This window comes from Mytilus trossulus, chromosome 4 (assembly GCF_036588685.1).
Source record: "Mytilus trossulus isolate FHL-02 chromosome 4, PNRI_Mtr1.1.1.hap1, whole genome shotgun sequence".
Classification (NCBI taxonomy): Eukaryota; Metazoa; Mollusca; class Bivalvia; order Mytilida; family Mytilidae; genus Mytilus; species Mytilus trossulus.
The window spans coordinates 29193473-29216183 of NC_086376.1; the positions used below are offsets into that span (position 1 = coordinate 29193473).

The window sequence follows — 22711 nt, forward strand, 5'->3', positions numbered from 1 at the left end:
CGCTCAGATCAAAATAGTTAAAAAGCCAAATAAATACAAAGTTGAAGAGCATTGAGGATCCAAAATTCCAAAAAGTTGTGCCAAATACGGCTAAGGTAATCTGATAAACAGCCACTGGTTACCCAAGCTTTTGGTCGTAAGTAATTTGTTGATTTCAAAGTTGTTTTAAAAACAATTTCAGTGTTTCCCCTTTTTTCCCCTTTCACTATATATATACTCCTGCAACTTACGTTGGTGTTTTTTTTTAGCTCATCTGACCTGAAAGGACAAGTGAGCTTTTCTCATCACTTGTCGTCCGTCGTCGTTAACTTTTACAAAAATCTTCTCCTCTGAAACTACAGGACAAAATCAACCAATTTTTGCCATATTCATCATTATGGTACATTTATCTAGATAAAAAAAATATGTTCGATTAACCTGCCTTCCAACCAACATCCATCTCCGACAAGGGTAAAGATAGAATGTAAGGGTAAAATGCAGTTTTTGGTTAATACCTCTGAAACAAAAGCATTAAAGCAAATCTGATGGGTGTCAAAAATGTTCATCAGATTAAGATTTATCTGCCCTGAAAATTTCAGAAGAATAGGAGAACCTCTTGTTGGGTTGCTGCCCCTGAAATAGTAATTTTACAGAAATTTTGCATTTTTTTTGTTATTATTGAAGATGTAATCATAGTATTTAATGATATCTTATATCTAATACCATTGATTATGTTTAAACCATATTTTACAATATTTTCAAAGCATCAGAAAATGTAGTTGAGCGACACATGCTCGTGAGAGCCTCTAGTTTGTGTAAAAGATTAAATCTAGAATAAATTGAATGCAAAATCATACTATACTATTTTTCTAGAACACTTAACCGTTGTGAAATTAAAAAAAAAAATGAAAATTACTTTTTCCATCTATACATCGGCGTGCATGGGTTTCAGTCTAGATCGTCAAAACATTCGTCAGAGACATATATGAATGTCTCTGCTTCAATATTACTAAATAAATAGTGTGTTAGTGACCTAATACGAGTGACCTAATACGATATAATATAGTAAATTCCATGACCGAATACGATATATAGGACGATATCCATATCCTTTGAAGCAGAAGATCGAGCCCCCTTCAACAGAAGGGCTTTGTGTCGGACCATCGGACTGTCGGATTATCGGACCGTCGGACTATCGGTCTGTTGGACTATTGGACTGTGAATTTCGGGGTGTCGGATTATAGCTTCGCTCCCAAATTCAAATTCAATAGTTCGATCATTGACATATGTTAGCTATTCATCCTTGGTTTTATATATATGATATACCATTAAATTTACTGACTGTAAATTAAAGACTAAAATACTTTTAAGCTATTGCGAAGTATGATAAATTCGTATTGTGGTGATGAAAAAATAAAAGTTCTTGTTGATGTGTATACACTAAACATAAGGTAATTCTAGATGGTTATCAAAACGCAACCTTAAATATTATTTTCTATTAAACTTTGCGAATCAGAACATTAGACTATTGTTTATTCTTATATTAAAAAAACTCAACATTGTATTAAAAGTAACATTCTTGCTGAGTTATCGAAAAGAGGATATTTTGAGTTCGAAACAAAATACCAAAGTTTACATGTTTGTTGAAAGATGGCGGGAGAAGACATACACAAATCTTGTCTGGTTGTTAAATGGAGTGGAAATGAGTACAGTGTTAATGTAGACGACAGTTTTACTGTGTTAGACTTAAAGAAAGAAATAAAAAATGTGACCGGGGTTTTACCTGAAAGACAAAAAATAATGGGAATGAAATTTAAAGGTACAAACTTGTGCCGTTGTGGCTGGTGCTTTCAAATTATCTTTGAAAACACTGTCACTGACACTCAAACTGGTGTAAAGACATGACGAAATCATGACAACTCACTCTTTTGTCATTTCATCACCGGTCATTAACTCTACCATCTCACCTCACAGATGTTTACCAATTGGCACCACTTATCTGCTTATGAAAAGTAACCTGATAATTACTCTGATGTCCAACAGCTGTTTTGCCAGAAAAGCTGGGGCCGTGGGACGTCAGAGCTCTTCCCATATAAAAAAGTGGATATTTACCCATCCAAAATAGATGGGCTGCTTTGTCTCTTCTGGTGCAAACAGACGGCCTTGGAATTGTATAATTCGGGTATCAATTTGTTCATTTTTCATTAATCTCTTCATTTATGTTAGTTTCACCGACCTGCCACCCTTTATTTTCTCATATTATTAATACTGCAGTTTTCACAGTGACCCACTGATTCTGGCATTTTAACTTTATGCATCTTTATATTTCTTCAAAAACGTTAATATTATCATTGATACCTCCCAGCAGGCACCCGATGTTGTACAGACGTCGATATTTGGTTGAAAATAGGTCGCAACGTCGGCGACCAAAATTCAACGTCGGTCCAACGTCAACTAGCAAACGTCTGTCGGACGTTATAGAATGACGTCTATATAACCTTGGTTTTTGGTCGCGACTTTATACAACATCAACACAACGTCGGATGCCAAATGTCGGTTAGACGTGTTAATCAATCTAAAATATCGAAATCACACGTACACGGACACACATTTTCTGCATGCACACAACTTTTTGTTTATATTGATTTACTGATTTTTTTTCAAATAAACTCAATAATAACTTTTATAAATAAATCTTCTCATTGACCATGTTGACACGATTCAAATGAATAAACATTTTTTTAATAGTAAAATATTTCAATTACACGTGACAGATTTGATATCAATTTGCGCATGCGTACAAGTCCGACATTTCAAATTTTTGTGCGCCAATTTGATTGCAAAAACAACTTCCACGACGTTTGATGTACATAGCTATAAACCGTGCAAAGTAAGTGCAATTTTCATTTATTGTTTGCTTTAATAATATATTGATTTAGTGTAAACAGAATTGAAGCTGTAATTATTCGCTTCCCCGCAAGTTTGAGTTTAGTGATTTGTGTAGATCAGATCTCGGATCAAATATGCTTGTTTATGCACGTAGTCTGTCATATTCCTGAAGAAAGGTTGGTCCATGGGAGTACTATGTTGACCTTAAGATATATTTTACTTATAAATGAAATACATGTAATAGTTAAAAAAACCTAATTAACTTATTAAAAAATATGAACATTTGTTTTGTTAATAATTAATTACATAGGCGTTTGCCAATTGTATATAATTCTATCATTTAATAGTTAAAACATTTTTAAAATTTAAAATTTCAAAATGAATTAGACACGCCAAGTTTAGCAACTAAATTGTTACGCCTTCTAAAAAATTTCATCATTGCAGATACAGGGCGGATGGGTTCATAAATTGTCACGGAGCATCAGATCAGGATGAAATAGAAAAATGTACTTGTCTGCATGGTAAGTAAATATTTATAAAACCTTACTAAAGTTCACCTATATAATATCGGACGATACAATTTTGTTCTAACATTTTGATGTAATTAAAAGTCAACAGATTTACAAAACATGAAATTCCTGAGCTTGAAATACATTTAGAACAAACAAATTCTTTTCTACACTAGCTGTCGCTCACAGCATGTATTCCATCATGTTTTTCGGTGAAGTAATGTGCAGATAAGGAACACGTGTGACCATAGCAAATTAATACACCCAAATCTGCCCAATTTCAAAGTAGTTTATATGATAACATGTATTTGATACGGATGCTTTATTTATTGACCACACTTAATTATTATAGCACTAAAAACTCATGGGAAAAGCAAATGTTCCTATAGTTTCGATATCTAAACATAGACAAAACAATTATCACAAAAGACTGGGATTTTATTACAGTTTGAAGAAAAATGTAAACAAAGTGTCATTGTATCTACTCCTTGCCTATAGCAAACATGCAAAAATGATCTTTTGATGAAGAATTTAAATATGATAAAATATATCAATATAATCAATTATACATGAATAATATTTACTATGAATTATATAAAAATTATAGGGGTCTATCTGGCAATGAAGGATACATTTTTATTCCCCATTTAACGGCAATAAGTTTTCTGGTCTGTGCGTCCGTCCGTTCGTTCGTCTATCTGTCACGCTATGGGTTAAAATGTTTGATCAAGTTAGTTGTTGATGATGTTGAAGTCCTATCAACTTTAAACTTAGTATACATTTTCCGTATGATGTGATCTTTCTTAATTCAATGCCAAATAATGTTTTGAACCCAATTTCACGGTCCGAACATAACAAATGATAGTGGGATGGGGGCATCCATGTACTATGGACATATTCTTGTTTAAGGGTGTTTTATTTTGAAAAATGAGTGTTTATCAAGATGTCGGTGCTGGTGGTGCATTTTATAGTGCCTGTAAAGAGCTTGGTATTTGCAGTGCATAAATTATTGTTTCCAAAGATGAGTGAATGCAAAGATATCGGTGATTGTGGATCATTATTGTTTCGCAGGATGAATGACTTTGAAGATCTCGGTGCTTCACTGCTTGTGGTGCGTTATTGTATCTCAGGTTGAGTGACTGTCAAGATCTCGGTGCTTGTGGTGCATTATGTTCCCCAAGATGAGTGACTTCCAAGATCTCGGTGCTTCTGTTGCATTATTGTTTCCCAAGATGAGTGACTTGCAAGATATCGATGATTTTGTTTTGGGGGAGGGGGCATTAGTGTTTCTAAAGATGAGTGGCTGTAGAAATCTAGTGCAGTGAATTATTGTTTCCCCAAGATGTGTGCCTTTTATTGCTGATAGATTTTGAAAAAGCCTTTGATTCCATTTCATGGGAATTTCTTTTAAATGTATTGAAATTTTTTAATTTTGGCGATTCTATTATAAATTGGGTGAAAGTGCTCTATCAAAACATTAATTCAGCAGTCATTCAGGGAGGGAATCTTTCAGACTTTTTCACTGTTGAACGGGGTTGTAGGCAAGGTGATCCATTATCGCCTTATCTTTTCATTCTTTGTGCTGAAATTTTAGCGTTAAAAATAAGAGATAACAAAAATATAAATGGAATCAAAGTTCTTGATGTTGAACACAAACTCTCGCAGTTTGCTGACGATACATCACTACTTTTAGATGGTAGTAAAGAATCTTTAAATGAGGCATTATTGGAACTAGATTGGTTTGCTAAAATTTCTGGTTTGAATATAAATTTTTCCAAAACTCATGTCATTTGGATTGGAAGTAAAAAGTACAGCACAGAGACACTTTGTACAAATCAAAATCTTACTTGGGGAAGCACATCCTTTAAATTATTGGGTGTTAATTTTGATGTTGATTTAGAAAAACTAGTTAAAATCAATTATGATGAAAATATTGTAAAAATAAAAAGACTAGTCAAACAATGGTCTAGACGTAACATTACTGTTATTGGTCGAATTACTGTTGTAAAGACACTTATGTTGCCAATTTTAAATCATTTAATATTGTCACTACCTAATCCAAGTGAAGATATTATTAAACAGATAAATGAACTGATGTACAAGTTTATTTGGAACTCACCAGTTCATAGAGTGAAAAAAGATGTAATACAAAAAGATTATTGTGATGGAGGCTTAAAAATGATTAATTTACATGCTTTTATAAATGCTTTGAAATGTACTTGGATTAGAAGAATTTGTAGAAATGATTGTAAATGGCGAAATATATTTTTGTCATATGTTGATAAAGATAGATTATTTAGTTGTGGTAATAGCTATGTAAAGCAACTACAGCAAAGTATTAAGAATAAATTTTGGAAAGATGTACTGGGTGCTTGGCAAATGGTAATTGAAAAAGAAATGAATTTGCACGACTGGGAATATTTTCTTTCCAGTCCAATTTGGATGAATAACCTATTCCAAATTGATAACAAACCAGTTTTTTTCAAAGACTGGCATAGTAAGGGTATTTTATATGTAAATGATATTGTGGGGGAGAATGGTACCTTTCTAAATTTTTATCAATTTCAGGAGTGTTTTCAGATGGATATAGACATCATGAAATATAATAGCATAATTTCTATGCTAACTAAGACTTCCAAAAAAATTAAAAGGGGAGATTATAAATTAGTATCTCCTTTCATACCATCAGTTATAAAGACCATTCTCAAAAGCAAAAAGGGATCAAAAGATATGTATTTGGTGCTAAACAAAAACAACACTGTTCCTACAGGAGTAAAAAGATGGGAAGCAATTTTAGTTTTAGAAAATCAAAACTGGAAAAAGATTTTTCAACTACCATTTGCTATTACAAAAAATACTAAGCTACAATGGCTTCAGTATAGAATTAATCATAAAATTCTGGCAACAAATACGTTTTTAAACAAAATTGGGATTGTGCAAAACCCATATTGTACTTTTTGTAAGACTGAACTAGAATCAATTGAACATATACTGTGGGATTGTTATTATGTACAACAATTTATTGAGCAAACTGAAATGTGGTTTCTCCATAACGGTATTAGTATACCATTTACACAAGATATTTTTTTGTTTGGAAATTTATCACGAATGTACAAAGGTGACCCTCAAAACAATATTTTTCTCTGGATTAAACAATATATATATAATACACGATATTTTAAAGGAGAATTAAGTTTAACAGCATTGATTGAAAAAATAAAGCATCATTATATTTTGGAGAAGAAGATATCAGTTAAAAATAAATGTTTTGAAAAGTTTAATCAAGCTTGGTGCATTTACCAAGAGGCTTTACAGGATAATTTGGTGGATTAGCAATTATGAAAAAATTAGCAGACATCAAAATGATTTTCGTTTTTTTTTATATTGGTTTTTGGTTTTTTGTTTTTTGTTGCTTTTGTTTTTTTTCTTTTTCTTTAATCATCTTTTAATTCTTTTATTTATTAATTCTCTATATTTTTTTTGTATGTCCTTTTTAATAAGATACAATTATAAAATCCAAACAAAATGTTATTTTCAAGTTCTATACATTTTCTAATAGGTTGTATTATATTACATTTATATATATGAACTTATTGTTTGATAACTGTACTGTTGTATATTATATATGTTGGATAAAAAAAATAAAAATAAAAAAAAAAAAGATGTGTGACTGTAAATATCCCGATGCTCGCGGTACATTAATTATTATTTCTCTAGTTCAGTGAATAACTGTCAAGATCTCGGGGATATTTCAAGATAATTTCAATAAAAGTACTTCTTATTTTCGATCACTGATCTGTATTTGCAATGTATGATCCCTGCTTTTTTTTTTAAACAAATAGAAAGAATATTTTAGATATATATACCTAGAACAATTTCTAAGGCTTTGAATTCAATGGTTTAACACTTTGCCTCTAAACTGTTTGGTTTTCACATATTAAATTAGAGTGGGGTGCTCATTTTCGCCACATCTTTCCATGTTTTCTACAGTTTATGTTCAGGTCTAAATGTTTTTGAAGTATACTGATATTTCTATATGAAGATAACTTCAAATGCGAAATATTCTTAAGCTTGAAAACAGCTTTGTTTGAACAAAATCATCTGAAAAGTTAGATTAAAGGGTGTTTGAAATTGCCGGATGTTTTGTCAATGGGGGACACATATTCGCCGTTTTTACACATCTATTTAAAACCAAATGACCGCAGCTTTTAACAATTTTTATCAAATCAATTGCATAATAGATGAATAGCAGACATTTCAAAGGTGTAAAGAATTCAAAATTAGGGCATTCAGTCAAATATTTACTTAGAAATACTTCTTTGAAATCGTGTTTTTTATTCAGGAAATTGTCTGTTTTTCGGTCATTTTCTGTAGGAGCCGCAATTTTATCTCAGTTTAAAAAATTATTATATTTGTTATAAAAATATAATTCACAGGTACATTTCTTCCATTTCAGTCATCCTTTGAAGTTTTTACACCTCAAAATCCTAAAATGGCGAAATTGTGTCCCCGGCGAAAATGAGCACCCCACTCTACATATTTTTTTTATTTTAGAAACGGAACATGACGACAGCTTACCTGAAGTATCTACCGGACAGATAAGGAGAATTAGTCAGAAGGAAAAAGCTGCGAAATCAACCGATGGAGCAAACGAAATCAATAGAAATGGAGCAGAAAGTTGACATTAATTTTTTAAAAAATACCACAATAAAATATGTAGATTCATTCAATTATTTATTGTTTTGTTTTGAAACACAATTTCAAGTGATCAAATATCATAGTTCTCCTTTTTAGATACTAGCTCATTGATATTTGTTTGGTTCTCCTACTGGAAAAAATCGTATACATGTATTTCCACATCAGACTCGGCACATCTAGTCAAAAGAAGATGTTTTCAAGATGTTGAAGCACTTATTCAGGACGTTACCTTTATTTGTTGTTTCATTACTTAAAGTTGTCAAATTTATGAACTCAGTTTACTAAGGATTTACTTTCGTCTTCAATCAGCTCTAAAGATATCTACAGATATTTTGAGAGGTTTAATGTTGGTTGTTATAAAGTTTATTAGACGTTGTACATACATCTGAGGATATTTGAAGAGGGTTAATGTTGGTTGTTATGACGTTGTTTAGACGTTGTAAAGGCATTAGGGGATGTTTAAAGAGGTTTAATGTGGTTGTTAGGACGTTGATGAGACGTTGTACAGACATCTGAGGATATTCAACAAGGTTTAATGTGGTTGTTATGACGTTGATCATCTTTATTTAAGTTCATCCTGTTAGTTGGTCGGATGTTGTACCAACGTTGTACAGACATTGAACGGACGTATGTTTTTGACGTTGGATAGACGTCAAGTTTCGACGTCTAAAAAATTTCATATACAACCAAAATCTAACGAAGTCGCGACGTTAGGGTCTGACGTCAAATTTCTGCTGGGCTGTATCTAACAGGTCAGGAATAATCACCAATTGGTGGATTATACCTCAATTGGTGTATAATCCACCAATTGACATATATGGGTATAGACCAATTGACGTATAACGCATTTTTTTTGTAATAAAATGATAGTGTGAGAAAGGAGCATCATTTTGCAACTTGCAACCTATTTTATGACCCTTTTTGAGTCCTCTGAAAGTTTCAGTTTTGTCAAAGCCTGCTGCATCTCTTGAGAATATGTATGCATGTGTACAATTCTTTTGTTGAAACATTTGTACTATTGACCATGATTGACTTTTGATAATGAAAGTCAAGTATTAACAAAAAGCTCCATTCACCTGTGGAGTTGTACTCATGATCACATGACTTCAGACAGTTATTGATGTCCATTGGCAGGTGATTGCAGGTAAATTTGCCAATTAAGAATTGACAAGATAACAAGAGAATAAACTGCAAATACAATTATTGATTAAATGCAATATATTATGTCACTATTATTACTAGCTGCGGTATCGTAGCTCTTTAGGTCCTTTTGTTATTTTTAACTATTTGCAGACCATAAGTTTGATTTAAACATAAAGTACTGTCCAATGGCAAGTATTTTCAATTGCACAGTATTGGGCAATAGCAAGTAATATTTAATTGCACAATATTGTGCAAAAGCAAGAAATTTACAATTGGAGTTATCTTTCTTTGTCCAGAATAGTAGTTGAATCAACTTAAATCATTGTTTTATACAATATACAATGTATATTCACTTTTACTACCAACTGATAAATTAAAACAATCTACCATTCAGTGATAACAAGCACTTTTTTTACATTTTGATATTTTATGATGTATTTAAATGAGTAGTTATTATTGGTGAAATTTGAATTCAGATCAGTTTTGGAATAAGGGAAAGGGGGATGTGAAAAAAAATTGGGGGGGGGGGGGGGGGGGTCAATTTTCCTCATTTCAGATTACATAAATAAAGAGAAAATTTCTTCAAACATTTTTTTGAGAGGATTAATATTCATTGGCATAGTTAATTGCTCAAAGACTAAACAAAAATTTAAGTTCATTAGACCACATTCATTCTGTGTCAAAAACCTATGCTGTGTCAACTATTTAATCACAATCCAAATAAAGAGCTGAATCCAGCCTGAATGTTGTGTCCATACTTGCCCCAACCATTCAGGGTTCAACCTCTGCGGTCGTATAAAGCTGCGCCCTGCGGAGCATCTGGTTAATTTGTTGCATATTTGCAATGAGGATAACAATAAATTCAAAAGAATACCCTCAGCAGATGGCATATTTATCTGCGTCAGAGTAATCTCGGACTAGATTTAGGGATTATCAAATATTTTTTTTAGGGGAGTAAATCCATCTTAAAATAAAGGAAAATCTACTTGCCTCTTTATCAAAAGGATTTATACCTGCTGCATTCCAACCATTATTTAAAAGGAGTTTTATCTTGCTGTATTATGACCTTCTGACTCGACTAATTGAAAGAAATTATATCTTGCTACACCTGAACTATTGACATCATTCAACAATCACTTTTCTTTGGTGGAGTCAGACATTTTTCATGTGATGTTTAAATTTATCGAAACCACTGTGATGTCCTGTAATGGTGTATGTCCATCCTGTCAAATAACAAATTATATATATACATCATGTCGATGTAACGGGTTATAAGTTCTAAGATATTTTGGACAACTGAAGTTAATATACAATCATAATTTTTTCATAGAAGACCAATACTTTTTAGATAGAACATACTGCGCAGTATACTCTGATTCAGATAGGAAACTATTTACCCTTTGCAGACTATGTTTTTAGGTTGTTTCTTTTAAATTTATGTTTTTATGAGATTCAGTATAAATTCATTATCTATTTTAGGAAAGCCACCAGATAATTCTGTTTTACTGACAGATATGAAATTGAAACCTAACACAAAATTAATGATGATGGGGACAAGAGAAGAGGAACTTGTAAGTAACAGACACTTTACAAAACAGAGGCTTCAATCATCCTGATCAGATTCCTACCACTGCCATATATTTGAGATAAAAAATTTCAGTCATGTCTGACCATCAAATGTTAGGTGACCATACATTGTTAGCCTGCTGACTTGTAAAATGTCATCAGACCAACAAAAAGTATCACTTTATTCCCAGTTAGTAAATTAAATAATAAAAGAGAAGGTGATTTGAATAGAAGCTGTCTGTAGTGTGAGTATTGACCTGCTCACATTTGAATGACTTTAAAGAGACACAATTTACACATAAATATCTGGTGCTTATATCAAGGAGACAGCAACAAAAAACATTAATGACCAGAAAAGACATCTGGGGGAAATGTAGAATAATAGCAGAGTTATATCTTTGGCTTACAGCAACCATTAAATATCTTACATCAACATCATATTCTCTAAATTACAATAATACTTTTTTTTAAAAGGTTTACTTTACATATGAATGAGAAAGAATCATGGGTAATTATCAATGAGACAGGTAAAATATGAACAACAATTTTGTTTATTACAGGATAAAGTGAAAGAACCTCCCCCAGACCTACCAGAAGTTATAAATGATTTTGATATAGAAGAAGATGAAATCGCTATAGAAAACAGGTTTGTTTCAGTTTCATCTATAACAATTTTTGGATGCTGATGGTTTTAAAACAAATACAACATTTCAAAGACTGGGCCACATATAAGAAGATGACATGCATGTCTTTACATTGGAAGTTTTAAGTGTCAATTCTGTTATAGATTTCACTTTGTTAATTTAAATCATCTATTTATTATAGCAATGATGTTTCTTTTTTTCTAGAGAAGAATATTTAGCAAAGATTGAAAGAAGAGTTAAAGATTATAAAATTGAAATTATGAATGAACCAAGACCAGGGAAAAAGCTCTTAGTTTTAGACATAGATTACACATTATTTGGTAAATATGCAGTATTAGTATTGTTCTGTTTGAAAGTTAGGTGTTCCATCTTCGCTAGCAAAGGATTACAATCCACTCCCATTCTCTTCACCATTGGTGGATTGAGATAAAATTTCGGAGACACAAGGTAAGGATTTTTACTGGTTGCAGTCGAAACTGGCTGCACCCAATCAAAAAGCGCCTATAACATGATCATGTGTTAATGTAGAAAGTGTTTGTAAACAATTGCCACATGTTTATTGTGCAAAAAGTCTTTACATTCTATAAACATACGACTATATTTAGTGACAACTTGAATGTTTTTAATCAATTATTAGTTATAGTAGAAGTTCCTGCGTATGTTTCATGCACAAATGCATGAATGTTGACGTATATTTTCGTTTCCAGCTTTATCAAGTGTTTAAAATCTAGACGCTACCGTGTTTTTCCTCCAAATTGAAGAGTTCAAGTACTACCATTGGTCAAGAACAATGTATTCGGAATGGGCCCGACTTTAATCTTCTGATAGATGGCGCAACATTGTTTTCACAAATGTTTGCTTAATCTGCCAAGGGTGAAGAGATCCGGAGTGGATCATAACCCTTGGCTAGCGAAGAGATAGGTAGTGGATCGTAACCCTTGGCTAGCGAAGAGAACTAAAGTGGATCGTATCCCTTGGCTAGCGAAGATCTGGGTGTTCATGAAAGTTCAATAATTTAGTAATAATAGTAAACATCTGATGTGCAGATATATCTGACTCACAAATTCTGAAGTTTTATGATTTAAAAATATTCACTTTTGGCTAAATTTTAATTGCTTTTGCTTCTAATGATATAAGCCAAGTTTTGTCAAAAGGAAATATACCTTACAAATGCATCAAAACCCGCAAAGCTGTAAATATTATATTTTGGACGCTGTCAAAATGATTGAAAAGAACAGCAGAGAGAAAAAAGGGTCTATTTTATCGAAATTTATATATAATTAATCTAAGCTCAATTTTCGAGGTGATATTAATTAGTCAACAGTTTCTTGATTCTTCTAGATCTCTATACAATGCAAGATTTTAAATAACTGGGATACCAATATTATATTACACTTATATTATATTAGCAACCTAGCCATTAAAAATTTTAAATTGTTAATGGATTTATATTTATCAGTCTTAGTAACATTTGGGCGTTTTGATGTGTCTTACAGTTTTAGTTCCATCTTGATTATTGGTTCCATCTTGATAATAAATTGTTTTTTTACTTGAAATAGAACATCCTTATATTTTTAGATCACAGATCTGTAGCAGAACAATTTAATGAGTTGATCAGACCATTTTTACATGAGTTTTTACAGTCTGCTTATGAGCATTATGATATTGTTATATGGTGTAAGTTTGTAAAATTAAGAAGTGCTAAATCACACCCATGACGGGACTGAACTAAAGTGGGGCGTAGAATAAAATATTTCGCCGAGCGAAAAAAATTTTGGACCTTATTTTGGCATAAAAACATAAAATAATAGAGAATTGCACTAATGTAACAGTTCTTGACTTGGAGCATGTATATTTTATAGTTAAAAAAAGAGGGACGAAAGACACCAAAGGGACAGTCAAACTCGTAAATCTAAAACAAACTGACAACGCCATGGCTAAAAATGAAAAAGACAAACAGAAAAACAATAGTACACATGACACAACATAGAAAACTAAAGAATAAACAACACGAACCCCACCAAAAACTAGGGGTGATCTCAGGTGCTCCGGAAGGGTAAGCAGATCCTGCTCCACATGCGGCACCTGTTGTGTTGCTTATGTGATTACAAATCCGGTAAATAGTCTAATTCGGTAGGTCAAATTCATGAAAGGGAAGGGGATTGTAGTTACGACGTAAGGAACATATCCGATATCATTTGTGAAACGGTTATTCCATAACGGTCAACCAACTCGTGATGGCGTCCGTAAAATTTACGAAGGGATGATTTCAACTTCACCATTTGGAACTCTTGGTTTAATAGCTTCCTTGTGAGCAGTAACCCTCTATCAAGAAAATCATGATAGGAAATGCAAGCACGGGAATATCGTATCAATTGGGAGATATATACCCCGTATGCAGGTGTTGCTGGAATAAAGTGTAAGGGTGTGACATTTTTTATGCCGAGTTCTATCCATTAATTGTCTATGGTATATATAAATGATTGGATGGATCTTAACAGCAGTAGACCAATAACGAGAAATTCCAAACTCAAGGATATAAGGAGTTACTTAACATTTCAATTTCTAGGCCAGAATTTTATGAACGAGAGGCGTGATTACGGTTGAGGGTCCATGGGGAAACTCAGAAGCTCCTGAATTTGAACAATTTAGCATCAAATTATGAAGTAATCCCTCTATTTTTGATTAAGTTCGGGTTTCGTTGAACGACACACATGCATGATATAAGACAAATAAACACTGAAGAATAAAGTCCTTTCGTTCTGAGTATTGCTTTAATGTGGAAATATACATATTTCTAGTATACATGTACCTTGACGCAAAACCTAAAATGAACTCAGAAAAATACTGACGGACTCTCATTTTCAATTACTAGAGTGGATTCATTAGAACCATTTTACGTGGATTTCTCATGGCGTAATCGTCAATAATTTTATCAAAATCAAGTTTAATGTCTCTGTGAGCATATAAAAGAAGCAGAGCATTTAGGCGATCCTCCTTCATGGTGCTTCTCAAATCATTCTTGATCAACTTAAGGGATGAGTTAGCTCTTTCGGTGGAGCTTGACGTGACGCTCGTCAAAGCAAGTAAGAAGAAAACTTTCATGATGTTTGGAAATAAAGTCGAGCATGCCCTTACATCAGTTAAGGTTGATGTTATTGACTCTGGTTTGTCCGGTTGATTTTCCCAAAACGACTTCCAGAGTCTCATCTCTTGCCTGAATGTTTCAGGCGAAGGCATATCAGTATTGTAATAATCATAAACATCCTTCTCCATCTCTTCGGAGATAAGGTGAACTCGGAAAGGCAAAATTGATTGTCCGTTTAAAGTATTCTTTATCTGATGAAGCGGTAACATTGTTACGATGTGTCTGTCTAGCACAACGACGGGGCATTTTTAATTAATGAATATGATAAATTGCCATTATTCAATACAATACTAGCAGATTATAACGATAGTTTTTTTTGTTTGTTTTTTTTAAAGGGGGGGCGTACGCCCATTACGCCCTTACCTGGACCCGCCCCTGACTGAACACTACTTCTAGATATACTTTTATACCCCACCTATGGGCATTATGTTTTCTGTCTGTTTGTTGATCAGTCTGTCCTGCTTCTGATTAAACTTTTTAATCATGAAGTCCAATCAATTTAGAACTTAGTTTTTACACATGTTCCCATATGATATGATCTTTCTAATTTTAAAGCCAAATTTTAGAGTTTTGACCCTAATTTCATGGTCCACTGAACATAGACATTGATAGTGCTAGTGGGTCACGCATGTAATATGAACACATTTTTGTTGGTCAATTATTAAGTTTAGTAGAAGCAATCCCTGTATTATACCAATGTTCATAAAAGACATTTTGTGGTGCGTCTGACAGAGGTAGTTCTTACAGATTTAGTAACGGGTAACAATTACTATTGGTATCAACATTGTTTTCGTTTTCGACTGGAACTTGTTTATAATTGGTAATATTTATTAATTAAATGTGGGAAAAAAAGTTATGATGCACATTTCCACATTATAATATCTTTCATGTGTATTTCAGCTGCAACATCCATGAAATGGATTGAAGTGAAAATGAAAGAGCTAGGTTGTACTACTAATCCTAATTATAAACTATGTTTTATGTTAGACTCATCAGCAATGATAAGTGTACACACACCAAAATATGGAGTTATAGAGGTGAGTATTTTACAATTACAGCTAAATGCCTTGAATGTGTAGGTAAAACAATATCTCTAGCTAGGTTGCTTGTTAGCTGAATGAATTCATTATGAGGTTTATTATACTACCATCCTTTTAGAGAAGTCTAGACCTAAAGACAAATAGATTGATGTCTATACTCTTAAAGGAGGGTAGTTGTATTCTGAAGTTTATAATAGTAGAAAAACAAAGAATATATGGGTATCCATCCATGACACAAAACTAGTACATGCACAGTAAAAAATATTTGTTCCCATTCTGAACTTTGAATGATTTAACTTTCTTGTTAATACCATGCTATGCCTCTTGAAGTAGGTGTTTATGTGTATTTATCTCAAAAGAAGTCAGAGGTGCCTCCTGTAACATGAACTTATGGTTTCTCTTGTAGCTCAGGTGAAACAAAATGTCTGTGGAATGAAAAGTTAGAAAGGTGCCTCTTGTGACCCGAGTAAGGAGTAAAGGAATGCCTCTTGCAAGGAGAGGTTTCCCTTTTGACATGAGTTAGGGTGCCTCTTGTAGCAGGAGTAGATGGATTCCTCTCCGAAGGAGAGGTGTCCCTTTTGACATGAGTTAGGATGCCTCATGTAGTAGAAGATAAGGGATGCCTCTTGCAAGTAGAGGTGTTCCTTTTGACATGAGTTAGGGTTGCTTCTTGTAGCAGGAATAAAAGTATGTCTCTTGCAAGGAAAAGTGATGTCCCTTTTGACATGAGTTAGGGATGCTTCTTTTGACAGTTGCAGGAGTTCCTCTTGTGTTTATTCAATTGTCCTCTGATCAACAGGATGTTTTAACAGTGAAATAGAATTCAATTTGTTTTTAGGGTTCAGAATAAAGGGAAGATAACTGATTGATCACTGCTTTTTGTCAGATATTCAGACACATAGCCTAGACGTCTATAACTATATTTATGCAATGAAAGTTTTAGACATTTGTCTGGGGATTTTGTTAATCATTGTGAAAAAGAAAATGTGATAGTATTAAAATCACACATTAGTAAAAACTTATTTTTAGATTGCAATTTATGGATGCTGCATTTTCTGTCATCACATAAATTTATTAAATATTTTTGCCAACTGATTGTGAAAACAAAGACATGTTTTAATATTTCTAAATGTACAGTATTCTAACTTTAAATAATATTTCTCTCTTGCATATATTTTTCAGGTAAAGCCATTAGGTGTTATATGGGGCAAACATAAGCAATGGAATGCATCCAACACTATAATGTTTGATGATATCAGAAGAAATTTTATAATGAATCCTAAAACAGGACTCAGAGTAAGTCATTGGAAATAGATTATTTTACACAGGGTTGGAAGAAAACCCATAGCTTGAAAAATAGCCCTCCCAAAAAGTAGCACCCCATTTTAGAAAGTATTTTTAGCTCATTCTGATACAAATTTACTAAAAAAAACACACAAGTTTCAACTATTTTTCTCCTTTTTTTTGTTCATTAATCTTGATTCCTAGAATGCTTATTTCTTTTCACTTTCACTACAAAACATTCTTTTTCATTTGTAGAACCTTCAAGCACAACTTTCCAAAATCAAATGATAAACTGTCCTGAATGATATTTAATATATAACTATATATTCCCAATTTAAGTTTGTGTGTTTAAAATTGTAATTTGAAATTCTGATTTTCAGATAAGAGCTTTTAGAGAGGCACATATGAATCGACACAAAGACACAGAGCTTTTAAAATTATCAAAATATCTAAAAGATATCTCTAACGTAGAAGATTTTACAGAATTGAATCACAAATATTGGGAAAGGTAAGATATCAGTTAATAATTAGTGGACATCTTTTAAACGTTATGACCCTTAGATAAATAAAGATTTTGTTGTTTTTGCCGTTGACATGTATCATGAAAACTGTTATAGATAGGTAGAAACTTTAGAAGCATGTATGATCAGCTGGACAAGATCCACATATATTTCTGCATTGATGTAATCTTCCAATCAACTTTTTAACAGGAGTTAATGCCCATTAGTGTTAATTTCTTTATTTTTTCTTTTTTGGCAAAATATATTGAAGATATAAAGAACTGAAAACAGTAAAAGATATCAGGTAGAAGTGTTGGACATAAAAAAAAAAGATTATAATCTAGTCTACAATATTTAAGAGTGGTCTTTGTTGATGTATCAATGTTTAGTGAGAATCATTCCCTGATGAGGCGACAACCACTATAACAAAAGTTCTCATTATTTTTCATTGAATTCTTTCATGTTTCAGATACAGACCGAAGAGAAAGCATGATAAAACTGAGTCAGAAGATGCTTCATGATGCTGAGTTGATTTTAATTGGATTTTTTTCTGATGCACCCAGAGACAGAGGATGATGTCCTCAATCTTAATCTTTTTTATCAATGGACACATTTAAAAGAGGACATTCTGTTATTGATATTGAAATGTTGAGATTAACCTTTTTATGATACTGTTATGTTAAAGTATTTTTAGTTATAATATCATAACTAGCCAACAAGCTTTAGGTATGAACAATATAACAGTCTACTGTTGAAATGACCTATATAGCAATTATCTTTTGAGTGTTATTACTTGAACTGATACTAAAAGGATATCTGTGATCATTTATTAAATGAAATAATTGTTGTTTAAGGTGGTACCCAACACTTACAAAAAAAAAAATAGCCATATAAATCCATAAAGTATTTTAACTTATGATAGATGTTTTATTGTTCCTACATGTTGTGATTGAGGACAGAACATTTTAACTACACTGTACTGTACATCAGTATTAGAGATGAATAAAGACTGACACATGTTTTAAATGTAATATTTTACTTTAGATTTGTCAATCTGTTCACAATATTTATTACATAGTTTGTTTATTTATGAATCAACTGGGTTTGATGATTTAATAAAACAAGTAATATTGAATATTGCATTTATTCTTATATAGAACTTAAGGTAGATTTGTTTTTTGACCCTCACAAATATGACAAACATTGAGCTATGAAAATATTTTATGATGTACATGTCAATACCACAGGTTTTATTTGACCTTGACCTCATTTTCACGGTTGATAGCTCTGTGTTAAGTTTTTGTGTTTTTTGTCTGTTTTTCTTTAAACTATTAACAATAGGTCAACTATATTTGTTGTTTGGAAAGATTGTAAGGTGTATATGTCTGTCTGGCATGAATCATCTGAACTTGATCATATTTTCATGGTTCATTGGTCAATGTTGAGTTTTCTTGGTTAAGTCTGTTTCTATATAAGCAATAGGTCAACTTACTATAGTTGGTGGATTGAATTATTGTAAGATGTACATGTATTTCTCATTTTATTTCTCTGAAATTGACCTCATTTTCTTTGATTATGTTAAGTTTATGTGATACTTGTAGTAAAACTTTATATTTAGGACTATCAACATAAAGTCCTTTTCAGTGTGTGCACTCTTGTTATAATTATGTGGGTTTCCCACAAGAACTTTTAACTTAAATTGCAACAACATACATGTAACTGCAAATGTAGATATATTCAATAGATATAGGAAGATGTGGTATTAGTGCCAATGAGACAACTCTCCATCCAAATAACAATTTATAAAAGTAAACCATTATAGATCAATATACGGCCTTCAACACAGAGCCTTGGCTCACACCGAACAATAAGCTATAAAGGGCCTTAAGTTTGTTATTTTTCAATCAGACTTATTTTTAGAATAGAGCAAAATGACCAAGCCATCTTTTCTCAACACTTGGTGTCCATCGTTGTTGTCTGCTAACTTTTACAAAAATCTCGTCTAAAACTACTGGGCCAAATAAAACTAAACTTGGCCTTAACCATCCTTATGGTGGCTAGTTTTCAAAAAATGTATCCAATGACCCGGCCCATCAACCAACATGGCTGCCATGCTTAAAAATAGAACAAAGGGGGAAAATTGCATTTAGAGCAAATCAATTTGACATGTTCATCAGGTCAAGATCTATCTGCCCTGACATTTTTCAGAGGCATTAGATAACCCTTTGTTGGGTTGCTGCCCCTTAATTGGTAATTTTAATGAAATTATGCAGCTTCTGGTTACTATCTTGAATATTATAATAGATAGAAATAAATTAGTAGCAGCCAAATTGTTTAGCAAAGTATGATAAACATATTAGTCAAATTACCAAAATTTTCAATTGACCCCTTTACAAAAATCTTACAAAAAAATTCCTCTTCAACTTCTTGGCCAAATGATAACCGAACTGGTCCTTAATAATTCTAAGGATATCCAATGACCACGCCCATCAACCAAGATGTCCACCATGGCTAAAAATAGAACAAGACTTGAGGATAAAATGCAGTTTGGCTTATATCTCTGAAACTACAGAATTTAGAGCAAATAGTTCATGGTAGAGCACAAGCTTTCACTTTTGTCAATGAAGAGTTTATTCACAGTCGATTTTTCAGATGAGTGTGGATAGTGAACCCCCTTTTGACAGAAATAAGTGTCTGTGTGCCTATGGCTCTTTACATTATGAGAGAAGGCCCTTCTCTCATACTATGATAAAAAGAAACTAATACTGTTGGTCCGAGACTACCATTGTCGTCCCTTGTGTTCACAAATATAGTCCCTAGTATTGACAGTGGATTACTTGCCATTAATTTTTATACCCCTTCCAAATTTATTTCTCCATGTTCAATGCCTCAAATTGCAAGTAGGGGGATGAAATTACACTGTAAAAAAATTTGGGTCCAGAATTTTAAAGGAAAGTAGTGATTTGGTCCAGCTGAAAAAGGTTAAATGAGCACTTCGGAAGCTGTCAAAAGATTTCAAGACGCCCTAAACATAAAATTGTCCATATTTTGAGTTAGAGGCGATGAAGTTTTCTATAAATTTGATATAATTTGTCCCAAAAGTAGTACAACACACTGTAAAAGTTTCTTTGAGAAAGCGCTGGTGGGATTTTTTTAATTTTCATTTATGTTCTAAAAGAAATGCACTACGAATTAATTGTGTTCTCGGACCTGTTAGTAATTAAAAATTAGCACATTAAAAGTATTTAACCCTCAATTGATACAATATTCCAGAGCTTGCATTATCCATTAATGTTTCTTTGATAGAGGGTTGCTGCTAACAATGAAGCTATCAAGTGAACCGAGTGTTCTGAGTGGTAAAGTTGAATACACCCTTTTGAAAGTTTTACGGATGCCATCAACAGTTGGTTGGCTTTTATGGGATATAACAAATGACCACGTTTATGCCCGAATTGTGGTATCCACTATCATATCCTCTTTTTCCTCGACTTTTGGTATCCCTGAATGAGACATGTCATTGAGTTTGTACTAACCTGTGTAGCAAAGGGGCTTGAATTTCCGATTTTAAAGTTGCCAATATGAAACTATTTTATCTATAAAATCTTTACAATTCATGAACTATACATGTTTCCGAATAAAACCAAATCAAATGATTTACTGACCAGTGATTGACTCTAACAGAATTCTCCATTTTATTTTACCAAATAATAGTCTGGTATCCTGGCCCATCCCCTTCTTCGCGTCAGTGTTAAACAGTGAGCCAGAATACTAGGCTAACAAGACAGTAGTCTGTTTCCCGGCCGTTATTGAAATTCTTGTTAATATTTGTTTATTCCGAAGGCATACACAATGTTTTACGGAGGGGACCAACCTAACAAGACAGTACCTTATGACACATTTTGCTGTAGTAGCCAGACGAATAGGATATAAAACAACCATGTTACGTAGACAGAACTGGATGATAAACCGTTGACAAACTTATCATTGTACAAACTTGATTCACGACCAAAGTATTTATGTTATACCAGGTCTTATCCATTTTCAAAAGGGGGTCTTACTGTCATACTAGTAAGAGGTCTATAAGCTAGATATAAAACCAGGTTCAATCAACCATTTTCTACATTATAAAATGTCTGTACAAAGTCAGGAATATGACAGTTGTTTCAAGTTCAATTCGTTTGATGTGTTTGGGCTTTTAATTTTGCCATATTTTGGGGAATTTCTTTTCAATAATTTATTTATGTTTGCTTAATGCCCAGTGGCAAACATTGCTTTAAAGTACAGAACGAGAACAAATTAACAATAAATACAGTAGGTAGGTCCTGTAATAGAGACCGTCCGGGACGATGGTTGGAGAAATTTGGACTGCAACTGAAAAAATGGTTTAATTCTATATAATATAATGAATAACGAACTGATCATTATTTTTTAACAGTGAACCATAACAACCCTCAATTCCCTCGAATTATTTTCATATCCACAATTAAGACATTCAAATTATCACTGCACATAATCGGGCGTAGATCCAGGATTTGGTTTGGGGAGACTGAATTATTAAAATAAAAAAGAAGACTTATTTTTTAAAATGAAAAAAATACTGGGTTTTTTTTCGATATTTTGTGGTGTGGACCACATGCACCCATGGCCTGAGTTACTCCGCTCCTATATGAAACGTATGGTCCAGTAAATTTTGATATATGTGTGGTTTCTATTGTCAGAGACGATGAAAGATTAAAATGTATAAATCAAGATGATAAATTATGTAGTTATAATTTACAAAAAGAAAGTTATTCTTTAGTCTATTGTAGTCCTGTTTTATCTTTAATGGAAACGTATCATTCAAAAAATAAGTGTCGTGTCTGCCTTCCCTCTGTACTAAGCTATATTATCTTTCACATAGAAGTGCATTATAGCAGCTGAAATGCCACAACTGTCTTATCTAGTCACACAAAGTTAATGCCAATATCTTTTTTAACAGTTATTATATTTTTTGTGTGTGTTTTATTATTTATACCTTCTTTTTTTTATTATTTAAACCTCCCCTTTCAATCAGTGTATTACCAAAGGAACACAGAAGAATATATTACATAAAAAAACGATAAAACAAAGCAAACAACGTCACTTTTTTTATACTTTATTACTTAATTACAAAATAAACAAATTATTTTTCATAGAATTTGGGATGTCTTTACGGTAAAGAATGACATTCACGTGTATTTTTCTACAATATTTACAATTTCCACATAAATATGTAGTTTAAAGGTTAAAAAAAGTAATAAAGTATTTCATATTATCTTTCTGTATATTTTGA

General features: G+C 32.5%; 1 protein-coding gene across 1 annotated transcript; it reads left to right on the forward strand.

Moving 5' to 3' along the window:
- Nucleotides 1-1586: 1586 nt before the first annotated feature.
- On the forward strand, nucleotides 1587-18280 carry LOC134715043 (ubiquitin-like domain-containing CTD phosphatase 1). Its single transcript, XM_063576903.1, has 9 exons — nucleotides 1587-1798; nucleotides 10698-10789; nucleotides 11345-11430; nucleotides 11633-11748; nucleotides 13007-13105; nucleotides 15477-15613; nucleotides 16799-16912; nucleotides 17281-17408; nucleotides 17870-18280. Exons 1-9 carry the CDS (start codon nucleotides 1630-1632, stop codon nucleotides 17919-17921), a joined length of 993 nt encoding a protein of 330 aa, XP_063432973.1. The 5' UTR covers nucleotides 1587-1629; the 3' UTR covers nucleotides 17922-18280.
- Nucleotides 18281-22711: the final 4431 nt, after the last annotated feature.

What these genes read in the sequence shown, in the direction of transcription:
- LOC134715043 (XM_063576903.1), top strand. Translation starts at nt 1,630, where the DNA reads ATGGCGGGAGAAGACATACACAAATCTTGTCTGGTTGTTAAATGGAGT. An exon ending in AATGGGAATGAAATTTAAAG is followed by an intron (nt 1,799 to 10,697) that starts GTACAAACTTGT and finishes TATCTATTTTAG; the next exon opens with GAAAGCCACCAGATAATTCT. An exon ending in ATCCTAAAACAGGACTCAGA is followed by an intron (nt 16,913 to 17,280) that starts GTAAGTCATTGG and finishes TCTGATTTTCAG; the next exon opens with ATAAGAGCTTTTAGAGAGGC.